The sequence below is a fragment of the Chanodichthys erythropterus genome, chromosome 9, assembly GCF_024489055.1.
Source record: "Chanodichthys erythropterus isolate Z2021 chromosome 9, ASM2448905v1, whole genome shotgun sequence".
Lineage (NCBI taxonomy): Eukaryota > Metazoa > Chordata > Actinopteri > Cypriniformes > Xenocyprididae > Chanodichthys > Chanodichthys erythropterus.
Genome location: NC_090229.1, coordinates 19,318,138 through 19,342,993, shown reverse-complemented (window position 1 = coordinate 19,342,993; position 24,856 = coordinate 19,318,138). Strand labels below are relative to the sequence as shown.

General features: G+C 36.7%; 1 protein-coding gene across 3 annotated transcripts in view; it reads left to right on the top strand.

Moving 5' to 3' along the window:
- Window positions 1-13,298: 13,298 nt before the first annotated feature.
- Window positions 13,299-24,856, top strand: part of ccser1 (coiled-coil serine-rich protein 1) — a 95,515-nt gene continuing 83,957 nt past the window's right edge. For all 3 annotated transcript variants that reach the window (XM_067394907.1, XM_067394906.1, XM_067394908.1), the window contains exons 1-3: window positions 13,299-13,463; window positions 15,138-16,307; window positions 21,510-21,694. In XM_067394907.1, the coding sequence (XP_067251008.1) occupies window positions 15,164-16,307; window positions 21,510-21,694 (1,329 nt within the window). In that variant the 5' untranslated portion in view covers window positions 13,299-13,463; window positions 15,138-15,163. The remainder of the gene's footprint in view (window positions 13,464-15,137; window positions 16,308-21,509; window positions 21,695-24,856) is intronic.

Sequence of the window (24,856 nt, the reverse complement as noted above, 5' to 3'; positions counted from 1 at the left end):
ACCTCGATGATGGTCACTTAAAAATTGTGATTTTCTCCTTAGGTGAAAAACTATAAAAAGGTAAATGTTTGGAAAAAATGTCTGTAGAACAGCCAAAACAAATGTTCCTGCTCATCAACAGCTCCTTGAATTCACACACACCACGACAAAATGGCGTCATTACCTGCCGCAAACCAGTGTGTAGGAGGGGTGGTCAGGAGAAAAACTTCATAATTTAAGTGCACTTAACTTACATTTATTAATACATTCAAATACACCCACAAATTAGTAGAATTTACTTATATTTTATAAGTAATGCAACCAAACTTAAATATTTTAAGTATATTGTAATTATATTTATATTAAGTAAATATAAATTCCGGGCTAAGAGTGTGTTTACACGTTTACACTCAAACTGATTCTATCGAACCCTGGTGCTTTTGCGTTCATCTTATGTCATCATCGCAGAGGTGCACGGCGCATGATAGAAAACAGAACGCAGGTTTTGTGTTGTTTTTTTTTAATATAATTTTGTTGCTATTGTGTGCAGCAGAGTATACGACACTGTATGTGTGTCGCATGTAGACGTTTTCCCGCTGTTTGCAAACAGACTATTTCGAAGAGAGAGCTGATTGCCTTTCATTTGCCACTCTGATTGCACTCGCAAAGCGCGAATGCACTGCAGGCTCACTTCTGCTCGAATCCAAGGTAAATCATCAACAACACTATCATTTCTTACATGTGTTTTATTTTAGTAAATATATTATAATTGGCTAAAACGCAAGTGCAAGTGTGCACCTGAGTCCTTGTTGCTTAACTGAACTCAGACCACACTGTAAAAAAAAAATCCCTGTAAAATGTACGGTTAAAAAAAGCAGCTGCCAGAACTTTACCTTAAATCTGTTTTGTACTTTTGTAATACACTCTGACAACCACCAATCACAGTCGTGATGAGAGTCACATGATAAATCAAAGTTCATCACAAGCTGAGAACAATACTAAAATATATAAGGTGCACACAGTGTTATTCAAACGCTAAACACCATCATAACAGATATGAAATTTCAAAAATGTGACATGTCACATTTGATGTAACATAAATCCCTAATGTACCATAACTGATTAGAAAAAACTAAGAAACGGTTATTTCAACAAAAATACATCAAATGTGAAGTGTCACGCAGGGAATTGTGGGAATGTCAGTTTATGGTTTTTCACTGTAAATTATACAATGTTATTTTTCACTTTCAAAAACTGTAAATTTAACGGTATTTTACCATAAAATTATATTAAATGTACCATTATATCTACAGTTATTCACCGGATATACGGAAACTTTCTGTAAACCCATTAACATTTTTCACCGTAGCATTTCCGTTAAAAACACGGTCATTTTTTTACAGTGCACCTCCTTCAGGTAGTCTCGGGTTCGGTACCCCAGTGCGCACCCGGGTTCGCATGACAGCTTTCACGTTAGCGATTTTTCATGCGAACCGTGCCCCGTTTTGAACTAAACTGCCAGTGTGAATGCCCTAGTAGGATTATACTGATACTGATAGGATTGTTAGTTTAAAGTGTTAGTTCACCCAAAACTGAACATTCTGTCATTAATTACTCACCCTCATGTCGTTCCACACTTTTGTTCATCTTCGGAACACGAATTAAGATATTTTTCATAAAATCCGATAGCTCAGTGTGGCCTGCATTGACAACAAGACAATTAGCTAACACTTTCAGATGCCCAAAAAGCTACAAAAGATGTATTTAAAACAGTTCATGTGACTACAGTGGTTCAATCTTAATGTCATGAAGCGACGAGAATACTTTTTGTGTGTCAAACAAACTAAATGACGACTTTATTCAACAATATCTAGCGATGGGCAATTTCAAAACACTGCTTCATGAAGCTTTACAAATCTTTCGTTCTGAACCATGGTTCAAAGCACGTATCAAACTGCCAAAGTCACATGATTTCAGTAAACGAGACTTTGTTTGTTTGATACACTGAAGATGAATAAAGGTCTTACGGGTGTGGAACGACATGAGGGTGAGTAATTAATGACAGAATTTTCATTTTTGGGTGAACTAACCCTTTAAGAGAGAATGACAATGTGTGTCAATGATGTCATGTCAACTCAAAGCATCTCCTCACACTGACTTAAATTCCTCTATAATGTACTCAAAGTCTGAAATCAACTCAGTAACATAACACATATCAAGATGTCAAAAGAATGATGATTTATGAATCTATTGATTTTTATTTTCATTTTCTCTTTCATTGTTTCTTTTGGAGCCTGATAAAATGGCACGATCTGTATCACTCTTTGTCTAAATGTCTGATGGAAACTTCAAAGGCTCAAAAGGTGATCTGAGGAGGTCGAATAGTTGGCATAAAGATTTATGTCTACAGTGGCTGCCACTTTAACTGGACTTTTACGAACAGTTTATTCAAGTCCATCAAAGAGCGCATGTGGGAGAGGAATAAAAACCCTTACTTTGCACCTTTGTCCAACTCCATCAGGGGTAACTTCAGTGGACACTTTCAACCCAGCATTATTCCTGCCTGTCACAGCACACTTATAAAGAGCTCTGCTGCAGTATAACCTGTCTCATAGCAACTGCCTCTTTGTACTGTCCACATCACCACGACATTTTAAAGCTAATACACTGATAAAAACCATTTTCTTGGAAAGAAAGTGCAAGCATTAGTCAAAGAAACTACAAAAATAAATTCAAAGGCAGATCTTAAAAAGGTAATTATTAGCATTAAAATGCTTAGGAGAAAATCCAGCGAGAGCCCTTTAATGAGATGAGATATCTAAAGCATAACAGATGATAATGGAAATGTGTAGCATCTCAGAGCAGACCAAAAACAAGAAATGAAAGGCAGGAAAGAAAAAAAAATCTTCCACAGAAGATGGTGATTATGAGGATGAGGTCAATTATGAAGAAGAGATGAATGAAGCTGATTCTGAAAAGTACACTTTCAGGACAACAGAGAACATTATATATCAACACTGTAAAGCATAAACAAAAGACTCTGATTAAAGGGATAGTTCACCAACTAATGAAAATTATGTCATTATTTACTCACCCTCATGTGTCATGAGTTTGGTTTGTTTTCTCTCTCTCTCTCTCTCTCTCTCTCTCTCTCTTTCCCCTGCTTCGTTCCTGCACTTGGTCCACCTGTTCGCAATCACAGCCAGCGCGCTCGCTGATTGTGATTGCACCAATTTCTCTTTGTTCTCTTCTCCTGTGCTATTTAATGTCACCCTGTTTCTGGCCTGTTTCATACGTTTTTGCTAAATTGTACGTATTTTATGAGTTGATAAATTCGTATGAATACATACGAATGACCTACCCCAAACCCCGCCCCTAAACCTATCCGTCACTGGGGTTTAGACAAATCGTACGAATTAGCCACCTCTTGAAATATATACAAATTGGTTGTGAGATAGCATTGGTTAAACTCATTTTCAAGAAATCCATTAGTCAAGTCAAGTTTGTCTTGTCGAGTGTGTCTCACCTGTTTTCCTGTCCAGTAACCTGCTGGCCGCGGTGCTGTGTGTCTCTGCTGGGGCTGTCTACGCGCTATGACCTGCCTGCTGCGAGTTCTTATTCGATGTTTTTTACAAGAGAGTTAACTACCAGATCTTCGTCCAGCTACGTCTTTTCTGCCCTTGGACGGCAGACTGCCTGAGTTTATTATTGAACTAAATAAACCTTGTTTTCTGTACCTTTGCGTTTGGGTCCTCTGTCCGCTCCATGACATCATGTCACTCCAAACCCAACACAACAGGAGAAATTTTAAAGTACAGTTGCAATGAATGGAGACAGCTTTCAAGCTTCAAAAAGCATACAAAACTACCATAAAATGGTGATAAAAGTTGTCCATACGACATATACGCTATATTTCAGGTTTCAGATACAATTTTGAAATTTAAGTTGTTATTAAAGGGTTAGTTCACCCAAAAAAATTAAGATATTTTAGTTGAAATCCGATGGCTCTGTGAGGCCTTCATAGGGAGCAATGACATTTCCTCTTTCAAGATCCATAAAGGTACTAAAAACATATTTAAATCAGTTCATGTGAGTTCACAAAATAATGACTTATAAAGTGATGGCCGATTTCAAAACACTGCTTCAGGAAGCTTCGGAGCATAAATGAATCATCCTATCGAATCGTGATTCGGATCGCGTGAAAAACTGCCAACGGCTGAAATCACGTGACTTTGGCGCTCCGAACAGCAGATTCTATACACAAATTCATAAAGCTCCGATGCTTCATGAAGCAGTGTTTTGAAATCATCCATCACTTTATAAGTCATTATTTTTATTTTTTTTTTGGCGCACCAAAAATATTTTTGTCACTTTATGATATTAATAATGAACCACTGTACTCACATGAACTGATTTAAATATGTTTTTAGTACCTTTATGGACCTTGAGAGAAGAAATGTCATTGCATTCCTATGAAGGCCTCACTGAGCCATCGGATTTCAAATATCTAAAATATCTTAATTTGTGTTCCGAAGATGAAAGTGTCACGGTACACACAGAAACAACAGACGGATCCAATTGCAGCGGCGTTTTAATGGGTTATCCAACTCAAAGTCCAAAAACAGGTAAATGTCCAAATCCAGAAGGTCAGTCCATACAAAAACAGTAAAAAAGCAAAAACAGAAAACCAGGGAACAAAAGTATGTGACATTACACAAAGAACCACAAACAAAGGCAGAAACAAACCAGGTATAAATAGACAGACACTAATGATGTGATACAAAACAGCTGGTGCAATGAACATGGGATAATGAGTCCAGGGAGTGCGTTATGGGTAATGTAGTGAATGCAATGGGTGGAAACGAGAGTCCGGAATGGAGTGCCCTCTAGTGGCTGAAAGGGCACTCTCACTGGTGATCATGACAGAAAGAAGGTATTGAACGTCATTGAACGGCATGAGGGTAAGTAATAAATGACAGAATTTTAATTTTTGGGTGGATTAACCCTTTAACTGAAAATCTTGAAATATGCTTGGTATGTTCGTGAAAGGAGATTCAAAGATTTCATGGTAAATTTCAGTCTGCAAAAAATGCTTTTCTTACTTAGATTTGTTGTCTTGTTTCCAGTCCAAATATCTAAAAATTCTTAAATCAAGAAGTATTTTCTAGATAAGTAAAAATTATTGTCTTGTTTTCAGAAGAAATAAGTCAAAATTAAGTGAGTTCTTAAAACAAGCAAAATAATCTGCCAATGGAAGTAAGCAAAAAGTCTTGTTTTTGGTTTGAAATAAGATTTAAGGACTTATCCCATTGGCAGATTATTTTGCTTGTTTTAAGGAAAAACTCACTTAATTTTTACTTACTTCTTCTGAAAACAAGACAACCATGTGATTAATACACTAAGGGGTATAATATGTTAATTACTGTGTATATTGCATATTTGTATATTTGTTTGTCAATACCAGTCAGGAGTAGTGCTCCTAATTTCATTGTATACGATAAATGCAATGACAAGAAATGCTTTCAATTCAATTCAATTCAATTCAATTCATCATGTAGCTTTCTTTTTACCATCCCTTACGAAAAAGAAGTTTATTCAACCCAGATAGCAACTTTGTGCTGGCCCAAATCCAGCCTACATCTGCCATGCATGGTACAATGATCTGGGCCACATGTGGCATGGAACGGTAGCACTTGGAGCAGACTGCTCCTGTTTGCCAGATCTGAGCCTCATGTCAGCCAAGACCAAAGAAATAAACCAAAACTGGACCTCATCTGAGCCACAAAATCTTTATATATTATTTATAGAATCATCTTAGCAGAATCCAAGCAGAATCACTGAAGAAAAGAAGAGAACAGAAAAAAGAGATGCACAAGAGCAACACCTGACTTCAGCCACAGTCTTAGCCTGAAACACACTAAACGATTTTAAAGGTGCCCTCGAATGAAATATTGAATTTATATTGGCATAGTCAAATAACAAGAGTTCAGTACATGCTCGCTGAACAAAAGTGTTTTGGAGAAGTTTGAGAGGATCAGTGGTGTTATATGTTATACATATGTCAATCATTTTGAATGGATCCGCATAGTTTTTTTGGTATGTCAGGTTAAGTGCTTATTTAAGTGACTGAATTACTGAGCAAAGTAAGTACTTTTAAGTTGTAAAGAATGTCTGCAAAGTATGTTTCATCATAAGTTTCTTTAAAGAAACAATACCACTAAAATACAAATGTTTTTGTGAATTAAAAAAAATTGTGGGGTGGGGGTTGGACCGTGTTGATTAAGAGAGGAGGTGGGCCTTGCCGTAAAAAAGGTTGGGAACCACTGAGTCAGAGGATTGAATATTTAAAAAAAAAACCAAAAAAAAAAAAAACTTTAAATTGTAAACTGCAACGACAAACACAGATATGAACAATCAGCATATGAATCTCAACAAGGGTGACAACAAAATATTCAGACAATCAGATCAACTCTGAGATCTCAATGATGGTCAGTTTTGTTCCGTTATAAGATTTTAATGACAGTCGAGTTTGAAATTATTTTAAACTTGGTTTTGTTTTGTAATGAGATTTCAATGATGGCCTAATTTTAATGACGGTCGGCTTTGTCTCTTAACAAGATTTTAACGACAGTTGTTTTGTTTGGTTACGAGATCTCAATGATGGTCAATTTTTAGTGTCAGTTGGTTTTGTTGTGTCATGAACTTGCAAAGACGGTCAGCTTTCTATCTTCTTTTTCAAGTTTTCAAAGTTGTCTGTTTTATTCAGTTATGAGATTTCAGTTAAGGTTTTGTTTGTTTATGAGATCTCAATATGGTATGTTTGTTCTTTTACAAGATTTTAATGACATTTGGTTTTGATCCATTGTGAGATTTCAATGATGATCAGTTTTGTTCGGTTATGAGATTTCAGTGATGGCCAAATTTGTTTGGTTACGCGACTGACAATTAAGAGATCTCTTAAGAGATCTCAATACAGTATGTTCTCAATCTCAATCGGTTATGAGATTTCAGTGATGGACGATTTTGTTCGGTTACGTGCTCTTAATGATGGTAAGTTTTGTTGCTTTTAAGAGATTTCAATGACAGTCGGTTTTTATTGTCAGTCAGTTTTGATTAGTTACGAGATCTCAGTATGGTATGTTCTCAATCTCAACCGGTTATGAGATTTCAGTGATGGCCAATTTTGTTCGGTTATACAATCTCAATGATGGTCAGTTTTGTTGCTTTAAGAGATTTCAGTGACAGTCGGCTTTTATTGTCAGTCAGTTTTGATCAGTTACGTGCTCTCAATGATGGTAAGTTTTGTTGCTTTACAAGACTTCAATAACAGTCGGTTTTCATTGTCAGGCAATTTTGTTCAGTTACGAGATCTCAATGCGGAAAGTTCTCAATCTCAATCTGTTATGAGATTTCAGTGACGGCCGATTGTGTTTGGTTACACAATCTCAATGATGGTAAGTTTTGTTGCTTTAAGAGATTTCAATGAGAATCGCTTTTCATTGTTAGTCAGTTTTGATAATTTATTAGAACTCAAAGTGGTATGTTCTCAATCTCAATCGGTTATGAGATTTCAGTGACGACTGACTTCGTTTGGTCTCAATTGCGATCTCAATAATGGTAAGTTTTGTAGCTTTAAGAGATTTCAATGACAGTTGTTTTTATTGTCAGTCAGTTTTAATCAGTAACAAGATCTCAAAACAGTATGTTGTCAATCTCAGTCGGTTATGAGATTTCAGTGACAGTCGATTTTGTTCCTTTATGAGATTTAAATAATGACTATTTTTTCCATTATGAGATTTCAGTGCCACTTGGTTTTGTTTCCTAATGAGATTTTAATGACGGTCGGCTTTGTCTCTTAACAAAATTTTAAGAACAGTTGGTTTTGTTCGGTTATGAGATTTCAATGACGGTCAATTTTCAGTGTCAGACGGTTTTGTTCTCTTATGAGATTTCAAAGACAGTCCGTTTTGTTCCTTTCTTCTTTTTCGAGATTTCAAAGATGTCTGTTTCATTCAGTTATGAGATTTCAGTTACGAACGGTTTTGTTTGGTTACGAGATCTCAATATGGTATGTTTGTTCTTTTATGAGATTTTAATGATATTTGTTTTTTTTCCATTGTGAGATTTCAATGACGATTAGTTTTATTCATTATGACACTTCTAAGTTTTATTTAGTTATGAGATTTAATTGACAACCGCAATCCCAATGATGGTAAGTTTTGTCGCTTAATGAGACTTCAATGAGAGTCGGTTTTCATTGTCAGGCAGTTTTGTGCAGTTACAAGATCTCAATACGGTATGTTCTCATTCGGTTATGAGATTTCAGTGATGGCCGATTTTGTTCGGTTACGCAATCTCAATGATGGTAAGTTTTGTTCCTTTAAAGGTGCCCTCGAATAAAAAATTTAATTTATCTTGGCATAGTCAAATAACAAGAGTTCAGTACATGGAAATGACATACAGTGAGTCTCAAACACCATTGTTTCCTCCTTCTTATATAAATCTCATTTGTTTAAAAGACCTCTGAAGAACAGGTGAATCTCAACATAACACCGACTGTTACGTAACAGTCGGGGTGTATGCCCCAAAATTTGCATAATACCAGCCCATGATGTTCCCAACATGATGAAAGGCATTAGACAAGGGCAGCCAGTTAACGTCTGGAACTGCACACAGCCGAATCATCAGACTACGTAAACAAGAACAACAGCGAAAAATGGCAGATGGAGCGATAATAACTGACATAATCCATGATATCATGATATTTTTACTGATATTTGTAAATTGTCTTTCTAAATGTTTTGTTAGCATGTTGCTAATGTACTGTTAAATGTGGTTAAAGTTACCATTGGTTAATTACTGTATTCACGGAGACAAGAGCCGTCGCTATTTTCATTTTTTAAACACTTGCAGTCTGTATAATTCATAAACACAACTTCATTCTTTATAAATCTCTCCCAACAGTGTAGTGTTAGCCGTTAGCCACGAAGAACAGCCTCAAATTAACTCAAAATAAAACTTTAACATCCAAATAAATACTTTACTCACATAATTGCATGAAATCCCATCACTAATCTCAATCGGTTATGAGATTTCAGTGACGACTGACTTCGTTTGGTCTCAATTGCGATCTCAATGATGGTAAGTTTTGTAGCTTTAAGAGATTTCAATGACAGTCGGTTTTCATTGTCAGTCAGTTTTGTTCAGTTACGAGATCTCAATACAGTATGTTCGCAATCTCAATCAGTTATGAGATTTCAGTGACAGCTGATTTTGTTCGGTTATGCGATCTCAATGATGGTAAGCTTTGTGGCTTTAAGAGATTTACATGTCCATCGGTTTTATTTGTCAGTTTTGATTACGTAAGTTTTCAATCTCATTCAGTTATTGTCGATCAGTTTTGATCAGTTACGTAATCTCAATGATGGTAAGTTTTGTTGCTTTACGAGATTTCAATGACAGTCAGTTTTCATGGTCAGTCAGTTTTGATCAGTTACGAGATCTCAATACGGTATGTTCTCAGTCTTAATCAGTTATGAGATTTCAGTGACGGACGATTTTGTTCGGTTACGCAATCTCAATGATGGTAAATTTATTTATTTTTTTTTAGATTTTTTAGATGACAGTCGGTTTTGATTGTCAGTCAGTTTTGATCAGTTACGAGATCTCAATGATGGTAACTTTTGTTGCTTTACGAGATTTCAATGACAGTCAGTTTTTATTGTCAGTCAGTTTTGATCAATTTGGAGATCTCAATACAGTATGTTCTCAATCTCAATCAGTTATGAGATTTCAGTGATGGACGATTTTGTTCGGTTACGTGATTTCAATGATGGTACATTTTGTTGCTTTAAGAGATTTACATGACAGTCAGTTTTTATTGTCAGTCAGTTTTGATCAGTTACGAGATCTCAATGATGGTAAGTTTTGTTGCTTTACGAGACTTCAATGACAGTCAGTTTTTCATTGTCAGTCAGTATTATTCAGTTACGAGATCTCAATGCGGTAAGTTGTCAATCTCAATCGGTTATGAGAATTCAGTGATGGCCGATTGTGTTTGGTTACGCGATCTCAATGATGGTAAGTTTTGTTGCTTTAAGAGATTTCAGTGACAGTCGGCTTTTATTGTCAGTCAGTTTTGTGCAGTTACAAGATCTCAATACGGTATGTTCTCAATCTCAATCGGTTATGAGAATTCAGTGATGGCCGATATTGTTCGGTTACGCGAACTCAATGATGGTAAGTTTTGTTCCTTTAAGAGATTTCAATTACAGTCGGTTTTCATTGTCAGTCAGTTTTGTTCAGTTACAAGATTTCAATGACGGTTGGTTTTGTTCCTTTATGAGATTTAAATAATGGCTATTTTTTTCCATTATGAGATTTCAATCCTAATTGGTTTTGTTTCTTAATGAGATTTTAATGACGTTCAGCTTTGTCTCTTAACAATATTTTAACGATTATGTTTTCAGATTTCAATGACAATATATAAAGATTTTGTGGATCAGATAAGGTCCAGTTCTAATTTATTTCTTTGCTCTTGCCTGACATGTGGCATTGCTATGGCCTGCTTGTGGCTTAGATCTGACAAACAGGAGTGGTCCGCCCAAGTGCCATCATTCCAAGTCACATGTGGCCCAAATCATCACGCCATGCTTGGCAGATGTGGGCCAGATTTGGGCCGGCACAAAGTTGCCATCTGGGGTGCTATTAGTATACTAGGAAGTATAAAAAGGAAGTATACTTTTAGTCTACTTTTTATATACTTCTCAGAAATATACTTTATGTACTTCTCAGAAATATACTTAAAATTGCACTCAAGAATACTTGACTTTTACTCACAGAAAAGTCTAAGTTTTTTTGACCTATACTTGTAATATACTTGTGTAGTCTTTTGATCAAGACATACTTAAAAATGTAACAACAATATACTTCAAATAAATAATTTACTTCAAATCTACTCTTTCCCCATCATTGACTGTATTTTTTTAGCTATCCATGTTTTCATTGTTATACATTAGGGGGTGCTGTTACACATCTTTAAAAGAATACAGAATCGCCAGATCAAAACACAGAAGCAGAAACAAGTGATATAAGATTGTTCAGGCTAATGTAAAATAACTTGATCATCAAACATTAAACAGCATGTAAATCAAAACTGCCTAACGTTACTGAATGAAATGAAATCTGCATCATCGTTCTGAATCTGATCCAGGCGTAGTCTTTGACAAAAATGCAATTTTCTCAACGTTTTGTTTAAAATGATGGCTTTCTTTATGAAACTTACCCACATCCAAGTGTTGATCAAAAGGATGCATGAAGCTATAATAAAATGTTTATTTAATTAAAGTACATTTAAATGTATATTTCAAGTATAACAAATCAATAGCCTACCTAAATTGGAACATAAAATTAGTCTAAGCATCATGTTGTTCATGTTATGTTCCCTTAAATAATTTTTTTTATACTTTATTTAGTATACTAATATCAATGTGTACTAGTAGTAAACTTGAAACTAGGTTTCTCATGTGTACTGCAACTTTACTGAACTAATATGTATACTCTAGTAGTTTAGCCTAATTGATATTAGTATATTAAATAAAGTATACTTAAAAATATACTTGAACATTACTTAAGAAGTATACTTCTTTTTTGTAAGTTGTCTGCCTTGTCTTTTAAAAAATAATTGCAGAATGCACAGTTAATTGTTTCTGAGAGCTATCACCCACACACTTCAATTCCCTCAAACAATACACCCAACATGCTGTAAATAGCCTATAATTATTTGGGTACATCTAAATATCACCAGAAATGTAATAAGTATAAAACAAGAACAATGTTGGATTTCTTTTATGTGATGACAAAATGGATACAGAGTGGGAAGAGCTTGCTATAATTCACATCAAAGTAATTTAATGGTAATTTAATGAATCAGCCTTCAGACACACAAGTAGTCTTGATTCAGATGAGGTTTATTAGTGCAGCAGTGAGTGACACAGGTATGACGCAGATTGATGACACTAACATAGACTGCATTCAGAAATATATTCATTAATTTTAGACTCCATTTAGATAATGTTGAAATTCACTTCATAAAAGCTGAGTAGATTTTTTTCATAGCATTTCAAGATGTTTGTATACCATAAATATATTTATACGGACGGCATTTTGGACACTTCAGTTATTTAAGTCCAGGCTATATTTCCTGGCAAGCCTTTGCACTGATTACATACAGACACTCTTGCACATTGTGCATATGATTACGCAGTTTACACAGAACAAACAATGATTAGCTCCTTGATATTAATTAAATTCAAATTAAATTCACCTTTTTTTTCACATAATGACATTAAATGGTCCATCATTCTGCCTAACAAATGATAAGTGAACTTTCATATTTGGCTGAAGTATTCCTTTAAGACAAACTGTTATGATAAATGAATAACCAGCGAAGTCAAATGACAAACATTAGCTGCCTGCTTATAAAACATAGCTTGTTTACATTTCCATTAACATGCGCTCTAAGACCCTCGATTTTGTGGCAACAGGGACACCGCGTGGAATTCAAAAGAATTACGGCTAGGGGGGAATTTTTGCTCAGTGATGTTTTGGGTTTGAGAGGATAAACACGAGTTGTTGTTCTACGTTGTAAAACGAGGCGTGATTTAACTCAAAAACTTTTGTATTTCCGGATCAGATAGTTTTACTGAATTCTTACAGAATAAAATACACCTGACAATAGACGTGGAAAACATGATTTCAATTGATTAAAGGTGTCCCTTTGCAGCTCAAACACTTGAGAAACGAATCGATATTTAATCTACTCGTTACATCCTGTACAATGTAGGCCTACATAACATAATAAGTAGCTAAAAACAGCAAAGATATTGCGGTCTCTGTCGTCGGTGTGTCCTTAAAAATAGAATTACGATGATTATCAATGCATATTCACACAAACAACATTAATATCATATGTTACAGATTTTAATTTGTAAGTAGCTTACAATATAAAGGCGCCAGAGTATAGGTCTAATAAAAATAAATTAAAAAACAAATAAAGAGGAAAAGGATGCCACTCACTTATCAATCGATAGCTAACATTTATCCTTGACAAAATTCAATAACATTGTGTAAAGCTATTCAGAAATTGAAACATTTTTAAATATAGCTGGCTATATTTATATACCTGATGATAATGCTGTAACTATACGCTTGAGTTCTACTGTCCCAGGGCCACTGCACCTGTGTGCCGTCTTTAAATGACGCTCACGCAGGTACCTTGCGTCATGCGCAGAGGCGGAAACGCGGAAGCAACATTCCACGTCACTTGAGGTGGATTTAGCGCGAGCGAGCGAAGATTCCGACAGGAGAATTAAACGCTTTGACGTGAGACTCGCCGGATGTGATGCCACGAGCGTTTTGGCTTTACGCTCAAACTGACAGCAAAAGGAATATCTGCGGGTTGTAAACGGAGGATTCGTCTCAAGGTAATGTTTGTGTGCGGAGCTGTACTGCGGTCAGAGCGCTTGCAGCAGCAGGCGGCTGCTGAATGTCGCTGTTTTATTGGATATTCAGTGGTTCCTGACGCCGTGTGTCCATCAGTGCAGATGATATGATGGCTGTATATATAATAATAGGTCTGCATTTCGCAATTGCTGAGTCTAAAATCATAGCGAGTTACCTAAATGGGAAACATTTAAAGTGCTACGATTCCCAAATATGATAAACGCGCGAATGATGCCCAAAAATTTTGTTTAGAGAGGCAGCTCACATCAGCTTCTTGTTGTAGGTTATGGGCCCTTTTTGCTTTGATTGACTGATCATCGCACTTTATGGATGTTCTTGCTTTCTTGGCATCGTTTCTCAGATTTTATGCCAGTTAACGTTAAACTATTTATTTTATTTTTGCTATAGCGTATAACGGCTCTAAATACATGTGATGCACCTGTCTCCACACAACATTGATTATTATAGGTTGTGTGCCTTTTTTTTAGTTACATAAAAGTTCACTGAATTGGTTTGTTGTTTATTACATTGTCATGGTGATTATGTTACGTATCTAAAAATAATGAAGTGTGCTCTAGTCTTTGTCATTACCCATTAAAAGACATCATGTCAATCAAGCTAAGCAATGCTGTCAAGGGTGTATCTCCAACTGTCACTACTGTGTTATGGGGTGTGTACATGTTTTGTAAATTTGTCAGAAGGATCACTTTTACTGATTCACTGTGATTTCAGTTGGTCAGTACAGTGTGCTTAATGCACAGTAGGCTAATTAATTGTGCTTAGCAAACAGTAATGCAGCCCTCCTGGATTTTTACCTTGTGAATCTAAATCATTGTGTCTAGGGTGGGATAGTTTTGCCTACCAGACAGATACAGTGAATGCAGAACTTTACCAGCCATTAAAGTTTTTACCAGCCATAATTAAAAAAATGAATTATTTAATTGAGATACAGTATTTTAATTCAGATTTATTTCCATATTTGAGAATCAGAAAGTGACACTGTGGCTGACCTTATAAGTGTTTTGCAATCCATTTTATGTTAGCCATAAAGATGCTGTGCTATTTTACCTTTCCTTTCCCCCCAAAATACAAGAATAATACAAGAACATTGATTAATGAAATTTTGTTTTCTCATTAAATATAATTTTTGGGACTTCTTTTCTTTGTTCTTTATTTGTTTTAGACATATTTTAGATCTTGTCATAGATCATATTTAAAATAATCTGGAATTATCCAAAATGTCAAAATTAAGTGAACCTTGGAGGCTTTTGTTTTTGTAATAGTGGCCATTCGATATAGGTTTTTTTTTTTTTTTTAAATGGCTGAGCTGATATCTTAGGGTGGCCGATATAACACACTATTTACTTTTAAGACAAAATTCTGCTCTGAGAAAGCACTGAAGATCATGTGCCTCGCCAACTTTCCATGCACCTGTTCATCAATCTATAAACAAATTGGCTAGTTCAACAAGAACTCGTTTTTATTTCTAAACAACAGGATTTATGTCAAATGAGCCATAGTGGCTGCCTGGTAAAGAATCCAGAATTACCCAAATGATTTGGCTGGTGGTAACTTCCAATCCTGATTGTGTCTGATTATTCAGGCCATCATGCTAATACTGATTGTGTCTTTCTTTCTTTTTTTTTTGTCTGTAGAGTGTCTGATTTGGTGCTCGATCTTCATGGGCGAATCAGGGACACGGCGCTCCACCCTGGTCTCCAGGCTTCCCATCTTCAGACGCAGTGTGCGAAAGAGACAGGACTCGCTTCCCTCCTCGCCCTCCTCCGGTGGTGTCGGCAATGGCGTCCACACTTCCTCTCCCTCCAGCACGAACTCCAGCTCCAGCAGCACGAGCAAACGCCGCAGCCTGTTCCGCACTCCGTCACTCAGCTTCCACAGCAAGAGGAACAGCGACCCGACCCAGCTCAGCCTGGACAATCGCAGCGAGGAGTCTGAAGTCGCCTTTCAAGACAGTTGCATCTCAAAGACGCGGCATTCGTTCGGATTCGGTGGACACAAGAAGAAGATCCCCCGATCTCAGACAGAAAACCTTGAGAAAGCGTCAGCCAATCGCAGCGTGTTCATTAACTGCATCAGCTCACGGACGAATGAGGGAGATGATTCAGGGTTCCTCGATGACGTGAGCAGCAAGAGGTCTTCCAAGCATAAGAAGATGCTGCCCAAGTCCTTCTCAGCTCACCAACGGTTTTCCAAGAACTCGTCCAATGTCCCGGACCAGGGTAAAGGTCAGGATAGTGCAGAAGAGCCTCCTAAAACTGGTACCCCAGGTTCCTGGCCTGGAGAATTGGCTGAGAGTTCTCTACAGTCACCCATGATCTCAGAAGACCGCACCACTGCAATCACACCATCCGATTTCGTTCACGTCACCGAAGACTCTGTCTCAGAAGTGGACGCTTTGCTGGCCCCCAGTCCAGCTGCTCCACCCGAAACCTTCAGCCAAGCAGTTTCTACCTCACAGGTGTCCATTAGCCCAGCCCCGGCCACCACGGAAAAGCCCTTACTGCCAGATACCAGCCAAACAGCCAACACACAGTGCGAGAGCACAACTGCTCATACAGAACCAGTAACGCTTCAAACGGTGAAAGAGTTGAACCCTAACACTAATCCTAATACAAACGCTAACCCTGACCAGTCAGAGGCCAGTGAGATTGAACAAGTTCCAGAATTGAGTGAGGACAGCAGCTCCAATCCAGACACCCGTGAGAGGTGGTCAAGGAACGCTGTTCTCATCCAGCAGGCAGGAAGGTCATCGGGCCTGAGCAAACTGGAGACCAGGCCAAGTCATCTGAGAAAGCCACACACAGGTAATGTCAGCAAATTCAGTTGCTGTTTTGTTCTCTTTTAAGAAAGTTTTAAAGAAAGTTTGTTTAGGACAGAAGTTCGGAGGGAAATTATTTACATACTTGTTCCATGACAAAAACAAGTTAATCTTTGATCTTCAAACCGGTTCCACTAATCTACAAGATTTCATGTTAAGATATTATGACTTTGGGGCTTCCTAGACTACTTTCTGCTTCCACAAAGATTATGAAGTGCTCATCTGATGGACACTTTAATGGGTGTTGAAAAACTGTCAGCTTCAAAAGAAAAAGGGTAGGGTACTACTGGTAGCCAAAAAGTTGTTCCCTGTGGTTAAATTGTTTGTCTTCATGATTGTTGGTTGTATATCATAGGGCAAAGTGACGTGATCAGCTATCTGTACATTTTCCTGCTTATACGTGGCTACTTTCTAAATAAATAAAAAATGGACGTGAAATATTGCTGTGACTTGAAATGTATTTATTATAAAAGAAGGGACCTCAGAGAGATCTGACATGCATGAATCTAGCACAGCTATAGGTAGAAATTTAGTTGGTGGCAACAACCGTCTTACATTTTCAGTGTGTATACAAAATATTTAAACACATGAAGAATTTCAGAGATTGCAATATGCTAATTGAGAAGTTGGTTACTGCTGGAGAGATATTAAACATCTGATACAATAAATGGCTCATTTATTATTATATGATCATATTTGTGATTTTAAAAATTACATTTAAGCCCTCATGTATTGAGCTGTAAATGCACTGCATAACATGTAGCCTTAAACTGAACATGTAACTGATCCTCACAGTTCTGAGAACTGCTGAAAGCTTAAACTATTACTTTTATACATGCACACAAAAACTGGGAAATGTTCCCTCCACTGAAATAATGTATTATGCTTCAGTTTGGCTGCATTTTTCTCAAGACCCATGATTTCTCTTTCGTAAGTTATAGTTTTACGTTGCGAGTGCTTTCACTGCAGAGTGCCTTTGGCTTAAGTTTATGGGAAACTAACCAGCTCCACTGTATTGAATTTCCTCTTGTGGTGACTTGATATTGGCTTTACTACAGATCCTCTTGCAGGAGAGAGTGAACTCTACACTTAGTGTGTTCATTTACAATATTGTCTTGGGGTGATTCATTAATATTCATATCAATGATCAAGCTATTTTTAAGGTTATTAGGATGTTTTAGTCATACTTGCTTGTTTTTATAGGAGGAAAAATATCTGGAAGTCTTTTTTTTTTTTTAAAGTTATATTTATGGGCTTTTTGTGCCTTTATTTGGAGAGGACCGTAGAGAGCAGACAGGAAAGAATTGGGTGGAGAGAGGGGGCCGGGATCGGCAAAGGACCTCGAGACGGGAATCGAACTCTGGTCGCCGTGAACGCATTTGCGCCATATGTCTGCACGCTAACCACTAGGCTATCAGCATTGATCTCAGTCTGTTGTTACCATGTTTAAAGCAGATTATTTTGGTTCTTTTGGTTTAATTTAGATTTTTTTTGTTTGTGTTTTGCATATTGTTTCCTTGTGAATACAGTATATGTACGGTATTCAGTATTATTGGGCCTTTTCTTCAGTTTTTCTTGGTTTTGGGCTTTCTAGGTTTTGGGCTTTCACAGTGTTTATTTGTGTCAATAGGATCCAGGCTTTTAAGTGATATTGTACTGTACTAAAACAAAATTACTGATGCTTTGCTGGACTGTTTTACCTATCTATGTTGTTTAGCTTTGCTATCTTGTTTTAGAGAGAAACTAAATTCATTTTATGCAAATGTGGTGCAGTGGGTGAGTTGTAGTTTGTGCCCCAGGCTTAGGCTAACACTTCTTTTTTGTATATTTAATATCTTTGCTAGATGCATTACGTATTCTTCCGATTGACTTACAGCCTAATTGAGATCTGTACATACAAGAAAATACTGTAGACATTTTAATAAGTTGGAGGAAACTTGGTATCAAGGTAGTTTTCATATTTTTTTTTTTTTCCACTGCATTTGAATATTGTTTTCCATATAAGTGCAATTCATATCATGTGCAGTAGCAATTCATAAGTATTTTATGTAACACTTTATAATAACGTACATATAAAATTTATATCTTAAATAAATATATATCTTATATTCACTACTGTTCAAAAGTTAGTAAAAAATTTGGTTGGTAAGATTTTTTTTTTTATTTATGAGAGAAGTCTCTAATGCTGACCAAAGCTGCATTTATTTGATTAAAAATAGGGTAAAAGCTTTAATGTTGTGAAATAGTGGTATTACAATTTTTAAAATTCATGTTTTCTGTTTTAATATATTTTAAAACTGAATTTTCAGCAGCCATTAATTCAGTCTGTCTGTCACATGATCCTTCAGAAATCATTCTTATATGCTGATTTGATGCTCAAGAAAATTTTGTAACATTATAAATGCCTTTACTGTCACATTTTGATCAGTTTAATGCATTATTGCTGAAAAAAAGCTTAGTAAAAGTATTAAAAACAAACTTTTGAATGTTACAATGTTTATTATGTAGATATTAGTCTCAGCCTCAGACGTCACGCCCACAGACCGTTGGCTGAACATCTGATGCATATGGCTCACTTAACTAAACACTTCAAGGTTTTTGAAGTCGTTGGTTGAATTCTACAGGATGTCTGGGAAACAAATATCATGACGCAAAACCCCTTCGTGGAAGAACAACGCCGTCGTGTTTACAACTGTGACAATGAGTGCTTACCAGAAACAACTATGTGAAGCATGTGAAGTTCGTGGCTCCATTGTTGCAGTAAACATTCTCGAATTAATCATTTATTAAGATGCACACCAGTCTGTTATTGTAGGGACATCAACTTTACATTTTCATGCCCCTAAACATGATGCGGAACAAAACAAACTGTGATTGTTTGTCAAACATCCTCTTGTGCGGTCCTTGGCCAATGAAAGCTGAGATGAAACTGCCATCAGTCTGAAGGTCTGGCTATGTGAGATTATGTAGATATGGTTCTTCTTGGTTATAATATAAAATATTAGAGGCCGTAAATTTGAAGCTAAGTTAACTACTCATTTATTAAGCATTATATAATGTTGGTTATGTGTCTACTAGGGCTGTGAATCTTTGGGTAGATGGCGAATCGATTCGATTCATGATTCATAGGTTTTCAAATAAATTCAAAAATGATTTTAGCAAATTTAGAACAATTCAATTTGAGACAATTCACAATAAAATTCGATGTGATTCGATTAAGGATTATTTAAATGCTTATTTCAGTGTTGTGTTAATGTTCATTAATGTTTTTTTAGCAGTTTCCTTTGTACATCCGGTTTAACGACATTAAGTTAAATTTCAATTATCATTTAACGGAACTGTACATTATGCATTTTAGACACTTATATTTTGTTTGCCCTGTCCAGGCAATAAATGTGCATCCTTGAATAGGCCTAAGTGTTTTTTTTTTTTTTTTTTTTTTTTTTTTCAACTACTTAGGTATGTCAATGGTATGATCCATTTCTGTAAAACATTGGAATTTTGTCTTATAGAAAATAACGGTGATGTTTCCACGCAATGAAAATGTAACGAGGTTTAACGTTCAGCGAAGGAGGCGGAAACCGGCGAATGATTAACACACTTAATAAATATTATATTAATATATAATTATATAAATAATAAAATAAACACAACTAAAGGAAAAGCAGCAGCCCCTCATGTACGAATGGTCTCCTCCTGGCCTCCTTTCTCATCCTTTACTATCGTTGCTTCTACTTTTATTCTTCTGAAGCTCCTCCGTGAGATACGAGACCAGTGTGGTGCGCAGGTGGTGCTCATTATCAGTCACGCCACCGGCCTCACTCCATTCTCACGGCCCTCCGCCTGCTTGCCACAGAGAGCATTTTATTTCAGCAGTAGTGGCCACGCAATGAATTGGCAGCTTTATCAATGGTTTGAGTGGTTTGACTTGAGTTATATCTGGTAATGTGATAGCAGTGGCCATTCCAAGGAGATATTAAACAATGAGAGCTATGTACGGAGCGCAATCACAATCCAGTGAAAGGCGGTAAAGAATCCAGCGCATATCTTTGAGGGAGAACTTTGAGAGCATGATCTATTAATTCACTGTTATGTAACATTTTCATTTATGTATGTGATGTTGCTTAGTGCTGTGTTGTGCACATGTTTTTGTTTTGTTTCCTGGTTTTCTTCTCTCATCTGTCTCCTCTAATCGCGCCTGTTAGAGTGCACAGGTGCAGTGAGTTACGGTCGTCAGAGCCCGCGTCGTGGTGGTGGTGGTGGTGGTGTTCCCGCGGTGTGTATTTAAGTTATCTGGAGGTTCATTCCACAAGTTCTCTTCTCCCAGCTCAAATGATAAATTGAGTTTGTGTTGTAAACTAATGCTCTGTGTGTTCCATATCAAGTAAACATTGCCTTTTTCATTTTGTGTACAAGTCTTACTGCAGAGACCCATGTAGGAGAGTGCTTGTTTATTTTTCCAGTTTTTCTCCTGTTTTGTGGTTAGCCAGGGAGGTAAGATTAAGTTGATTATTTTGTCCTTTTCAATGTGTAGGTAAGAGGTTAAACTAGTTAGATGACTTCTTTTGTTTATTGTTTTGGCTTTTCCTCCTCCCGAAGCTTTTCGTTGGTCCCTTAGTCAAGTTATGTCTAAATAAAACTATGCTTTAATTGTATCCCCTGACCTGAGGGTTTTTTTTCTTGTACTTTCAAGTTTCTGAGTGGGATATGAGACTCCAGGCACCTCTGTTTGCAGGGTTGAAGTTCTCTACTTTCTAAACCCATGCTTTACTTTCCAAATTCCTTGTGCGAGTTTAAAAGAGAGCGGTGTTGGAGCTGCTTTGTCAGATGTAACATTCACGCATGTAGTAATTTCACGTATATATATTTGAATCACTATCGAATTGCGATTCATTCGATTCTTAGCATTTTAAATTGATTATTGATTTAAACTATTCATGATTCAAAAATCAGTTTCAAGATTGATGCATATGTGTCATCAGGATTCGTAATCGATACATTAAGGAAACAAGAAAATCGTTACACCCCTAGTGCCTACTAATAAGAGTTATAGTAAATGATAATGTATTGTCATTCGTATTGTACACTTTCCAAAACTGCTCCATAACTCAGAACTTTCAGCCAAGTAGCTCTTTGTTTTGATGGATATGATGATTGCCATCTCTAATCTGTGTTGAATCCTTCACAGTGTCCATGTGCAGCAGCGTGAGCCCATATCATGAGGTGATGCGCTTGGAGAGACGTCTACGGTCGGCCTCTGAGGGCGCAGGAGGACCCAGACTTCATCTCAACCTCAGGGATCCTCACTGCATGGAGGGCAACACTTTATCCAAGCAGAGAACCAGTTCCTCATCTTCTAAACTGGGCAGCCTGGTAAGTATGAATGTGATTCCACTGCTCAAAAAAATTTACTAATAGTTGAATTGGTCTATTTGATCTAAATGAGTGTCTTTGAAAACCAATGATGTAGACTCTCACTGCGTCTTCCGAGGGATTAAATTCCCACCCAGCGATATAATCGCAGTGCTTAATTAAACAGACAAATCCTCTCACACCATTTTACCCAGCAGGTCAGCAGGGCCAGTGTCCATTGGCCACTTTCCCTGAACTTACATGTGAGCATGTAGACTGCCTCTAAAATGTGTTCAACCGTCTGAATTTTCATGTTGTGTTGTTTTGCAGAATTGACTGAAGCAAACATAAACCCTCTCAATCATTACCAATGATCAAACAGAAGTGTGTGGTGGTGTTTCTGTCTACAGAGACACTGACCTGTGCCTGTATTTTCTTGTTATCTTCTTTAATTTGCTGTGCTCGGGACATTTCTGGGCTGCAGTCTTGGCCAATGATTGTGCTGCCTTCAGCCAATAACAATGGGCTGTGCAGCTGAGGGTGGGACTTTATCGTCTGTGTCTGAAGCTCTGGAAGCTATTTCTATCTCGACACGAAAACAATTCTCTAATGTTGCTGTTGCCTTATAGACTGCATTCTGTGACGCAAAAGATTGCTAGGAAAATGCATCACTCATCTTCCCACATTGTGGCAGAACGATTACCTGAAGAAAAAAAAACCCAGTTGAATCAACTCTGAGAAGTATTTTAAAAAGCCCAAAGCAGGAGATGGATATAAGGACATTTTCAAGTCATTGAATATGCTGTGAAGTAGTTAAATCAATAATTACAAAATGAAAAAGTATGGCACTTCTGTGAATCTACCTAGAACAGACTCTTGTCCTCAAGAAACTAAACGACCGTGCGAGAAGTCTTGTGTGATCCTTCATTGTAACCTAATAACTTGGTCTCATGGATTCTCATTCCTCATTCAAAAGTTCAAACAGTTTGAATAGAAATGCTGTGGTTGCGAAACATATAGTTCACAGTGTCCAACAGTTTGAACCTTTTTTTTCTACAGCAAGTTTATTAAAGCCACCATTTGTTTATTAAAAGCAGACTCCAGAAAAATCCTGCCCATTAATCTCCCCACAAGACCTCACAATAAACCTGTGGATTATGCATAATAACATGAACATTGCTCACAGCAGGCCAGCAAGTCCAACAGATATTGTTGAAGTTTGTTGAATGCGGTGGAGAACAAGCCTGTAGTGGTGGGGTTTTCAGTGAGAACAAATACTCTGCTAACTATTAGTGTGCTGAAGTACAGCACATTTTAAGCAGGCTAAACCACTTTTTCAATAAATTTTATCTTCAAATATTTAAAAACAATTCTGAAAACATTAACTATTTGGTTATTAGATGTCTGACATGATACTTGACCATACTGGCCCATGCCTATTCACTTGGAAAAAGTAGCTTGCTACTTTAAAATAGGGATATGCCGATCAATTTTAAATTTAAAATAAAGTATTTTTCTGTTTTTAATATATTTTGAAATTTATTTTATTCATTGATGGCAAAGCCGAATTTTCAGCAGCCATTACTCCAATCTTCATAAATCATTCTTATATGCTAATTTAGTTTTTTTTGTAAAAGAACAGATATATAAATGTTTTCAGGATTAGAACGTTCAAAAGAACAGCATTTATTTGAAATAGAAATCTTTTGTAATGTTATAAATGTCTTTACTGTCACTTTTGATCAGTTGAATGTGTCCTTGCTTAATAAAAGAATTTATAAAAAAAAAAAAAAAAAAACTTACTGACCTCAAACTTTTGAATGGTAGTGTATTTACATTAGAAGTGGTTATTTTTAGCTGGTGTCGGTCATTGGTGTTAAAGAGCTAGCAGATAAATCAGAACAATTAAGCTTCAGTGGGATTTTATGTTGCATAGACAAAACCCTTACAGGAAAACGTTGTTTCTGTCAGTAACATAAAACAATTACTCATACTTTTGTCTAGTTCCTACAAAGTCATAAAGCCTTTTTGTTTCTGAATAATGTAGTCTGCACCTGCACAGCTTGAGGCCAAACTAATTGCTCTTGTTTTCTAGCGCGGTGGAGGAAAACGCCACATCCTGTGTTATTGTTCTTTAATGCTTGCTAAGGTGCCACTACTAATTTGTCATCAAATCATGTGCTGTGCAAAATCTGTGAGAGAAGTTTACCTTCACTGTGGCTGTGGGCTGACCTGACCTTTTCATTTACATTTTCCTGTTTGCCAGTAGTTCTTGGACGAGTGTTTGCCAACAAGGGTTTGCCAACAAACATCGGAAATCGTATGGAACATGCTGCATGTTTTGGGTGACTTTGAGGATCCTGTTTCTTGTATTTTCGATGCTGTGCCAGATAAAGATAAAGGGATATAAGTCCACATTTTAATTGCAGGATGAGACGGATTTGTTGAAGGAAAATCCCCTCCTACGGTGCAATCGCTCTGCAATCGACGGCTTCAGTCAAAGTTCAGAGAAAGTGCAGCATTTTGATTTGTGCTCGCTGCATGGAAGAATGAACATTGTATTCTGTGATGTCCGATTTGCGAATGAATGAATTGGTCTTTTTTTTAATGAATATGTCTCGAACCATGTCCTAAACTCACAAGTTATTTGTATGAAATATGAATTGGTCTAATAAGTGACACACACACTGATCCGTGAGTCATTTTCAAAATAAGTTTAAGCATGAATAAGTGAGGTGTTTTTTTTTTGTTTGTTTTTTTTGAAATTCATGTCAAAATGTTCCATATTGAAATCCAGTTGCTACATACTGATTTTTATTTTAAGTGATTATATCCCCATTTGTTTTTTGCATAAACTTTTTTTTTTTTTTTTTTTATGAGGCAGACACGGATAACTTTGAGTAAACGGACATGCTGGAAAAGGAAGTGTTCTATTGTCACAGTGAAAATTTGTGGTCATGCTTACTGCTCACAAGGGAAGCATGCCATTTACTGCTCTTCTAATGTTCTTCAAACATTAACATTTGAGGAACTACAGTAGTTTCCAATTTCTGTAATCTTTGGCCAACATGCTTGTAAATCTCAAGTGTTGTTCTGTAATTTTGCCTTGCCTTCTGCAGTTTCATTTGCATCAAGATGGTACTTGTTTGATACAGCCTAATTGATTTAGCTTCCAATAAACCA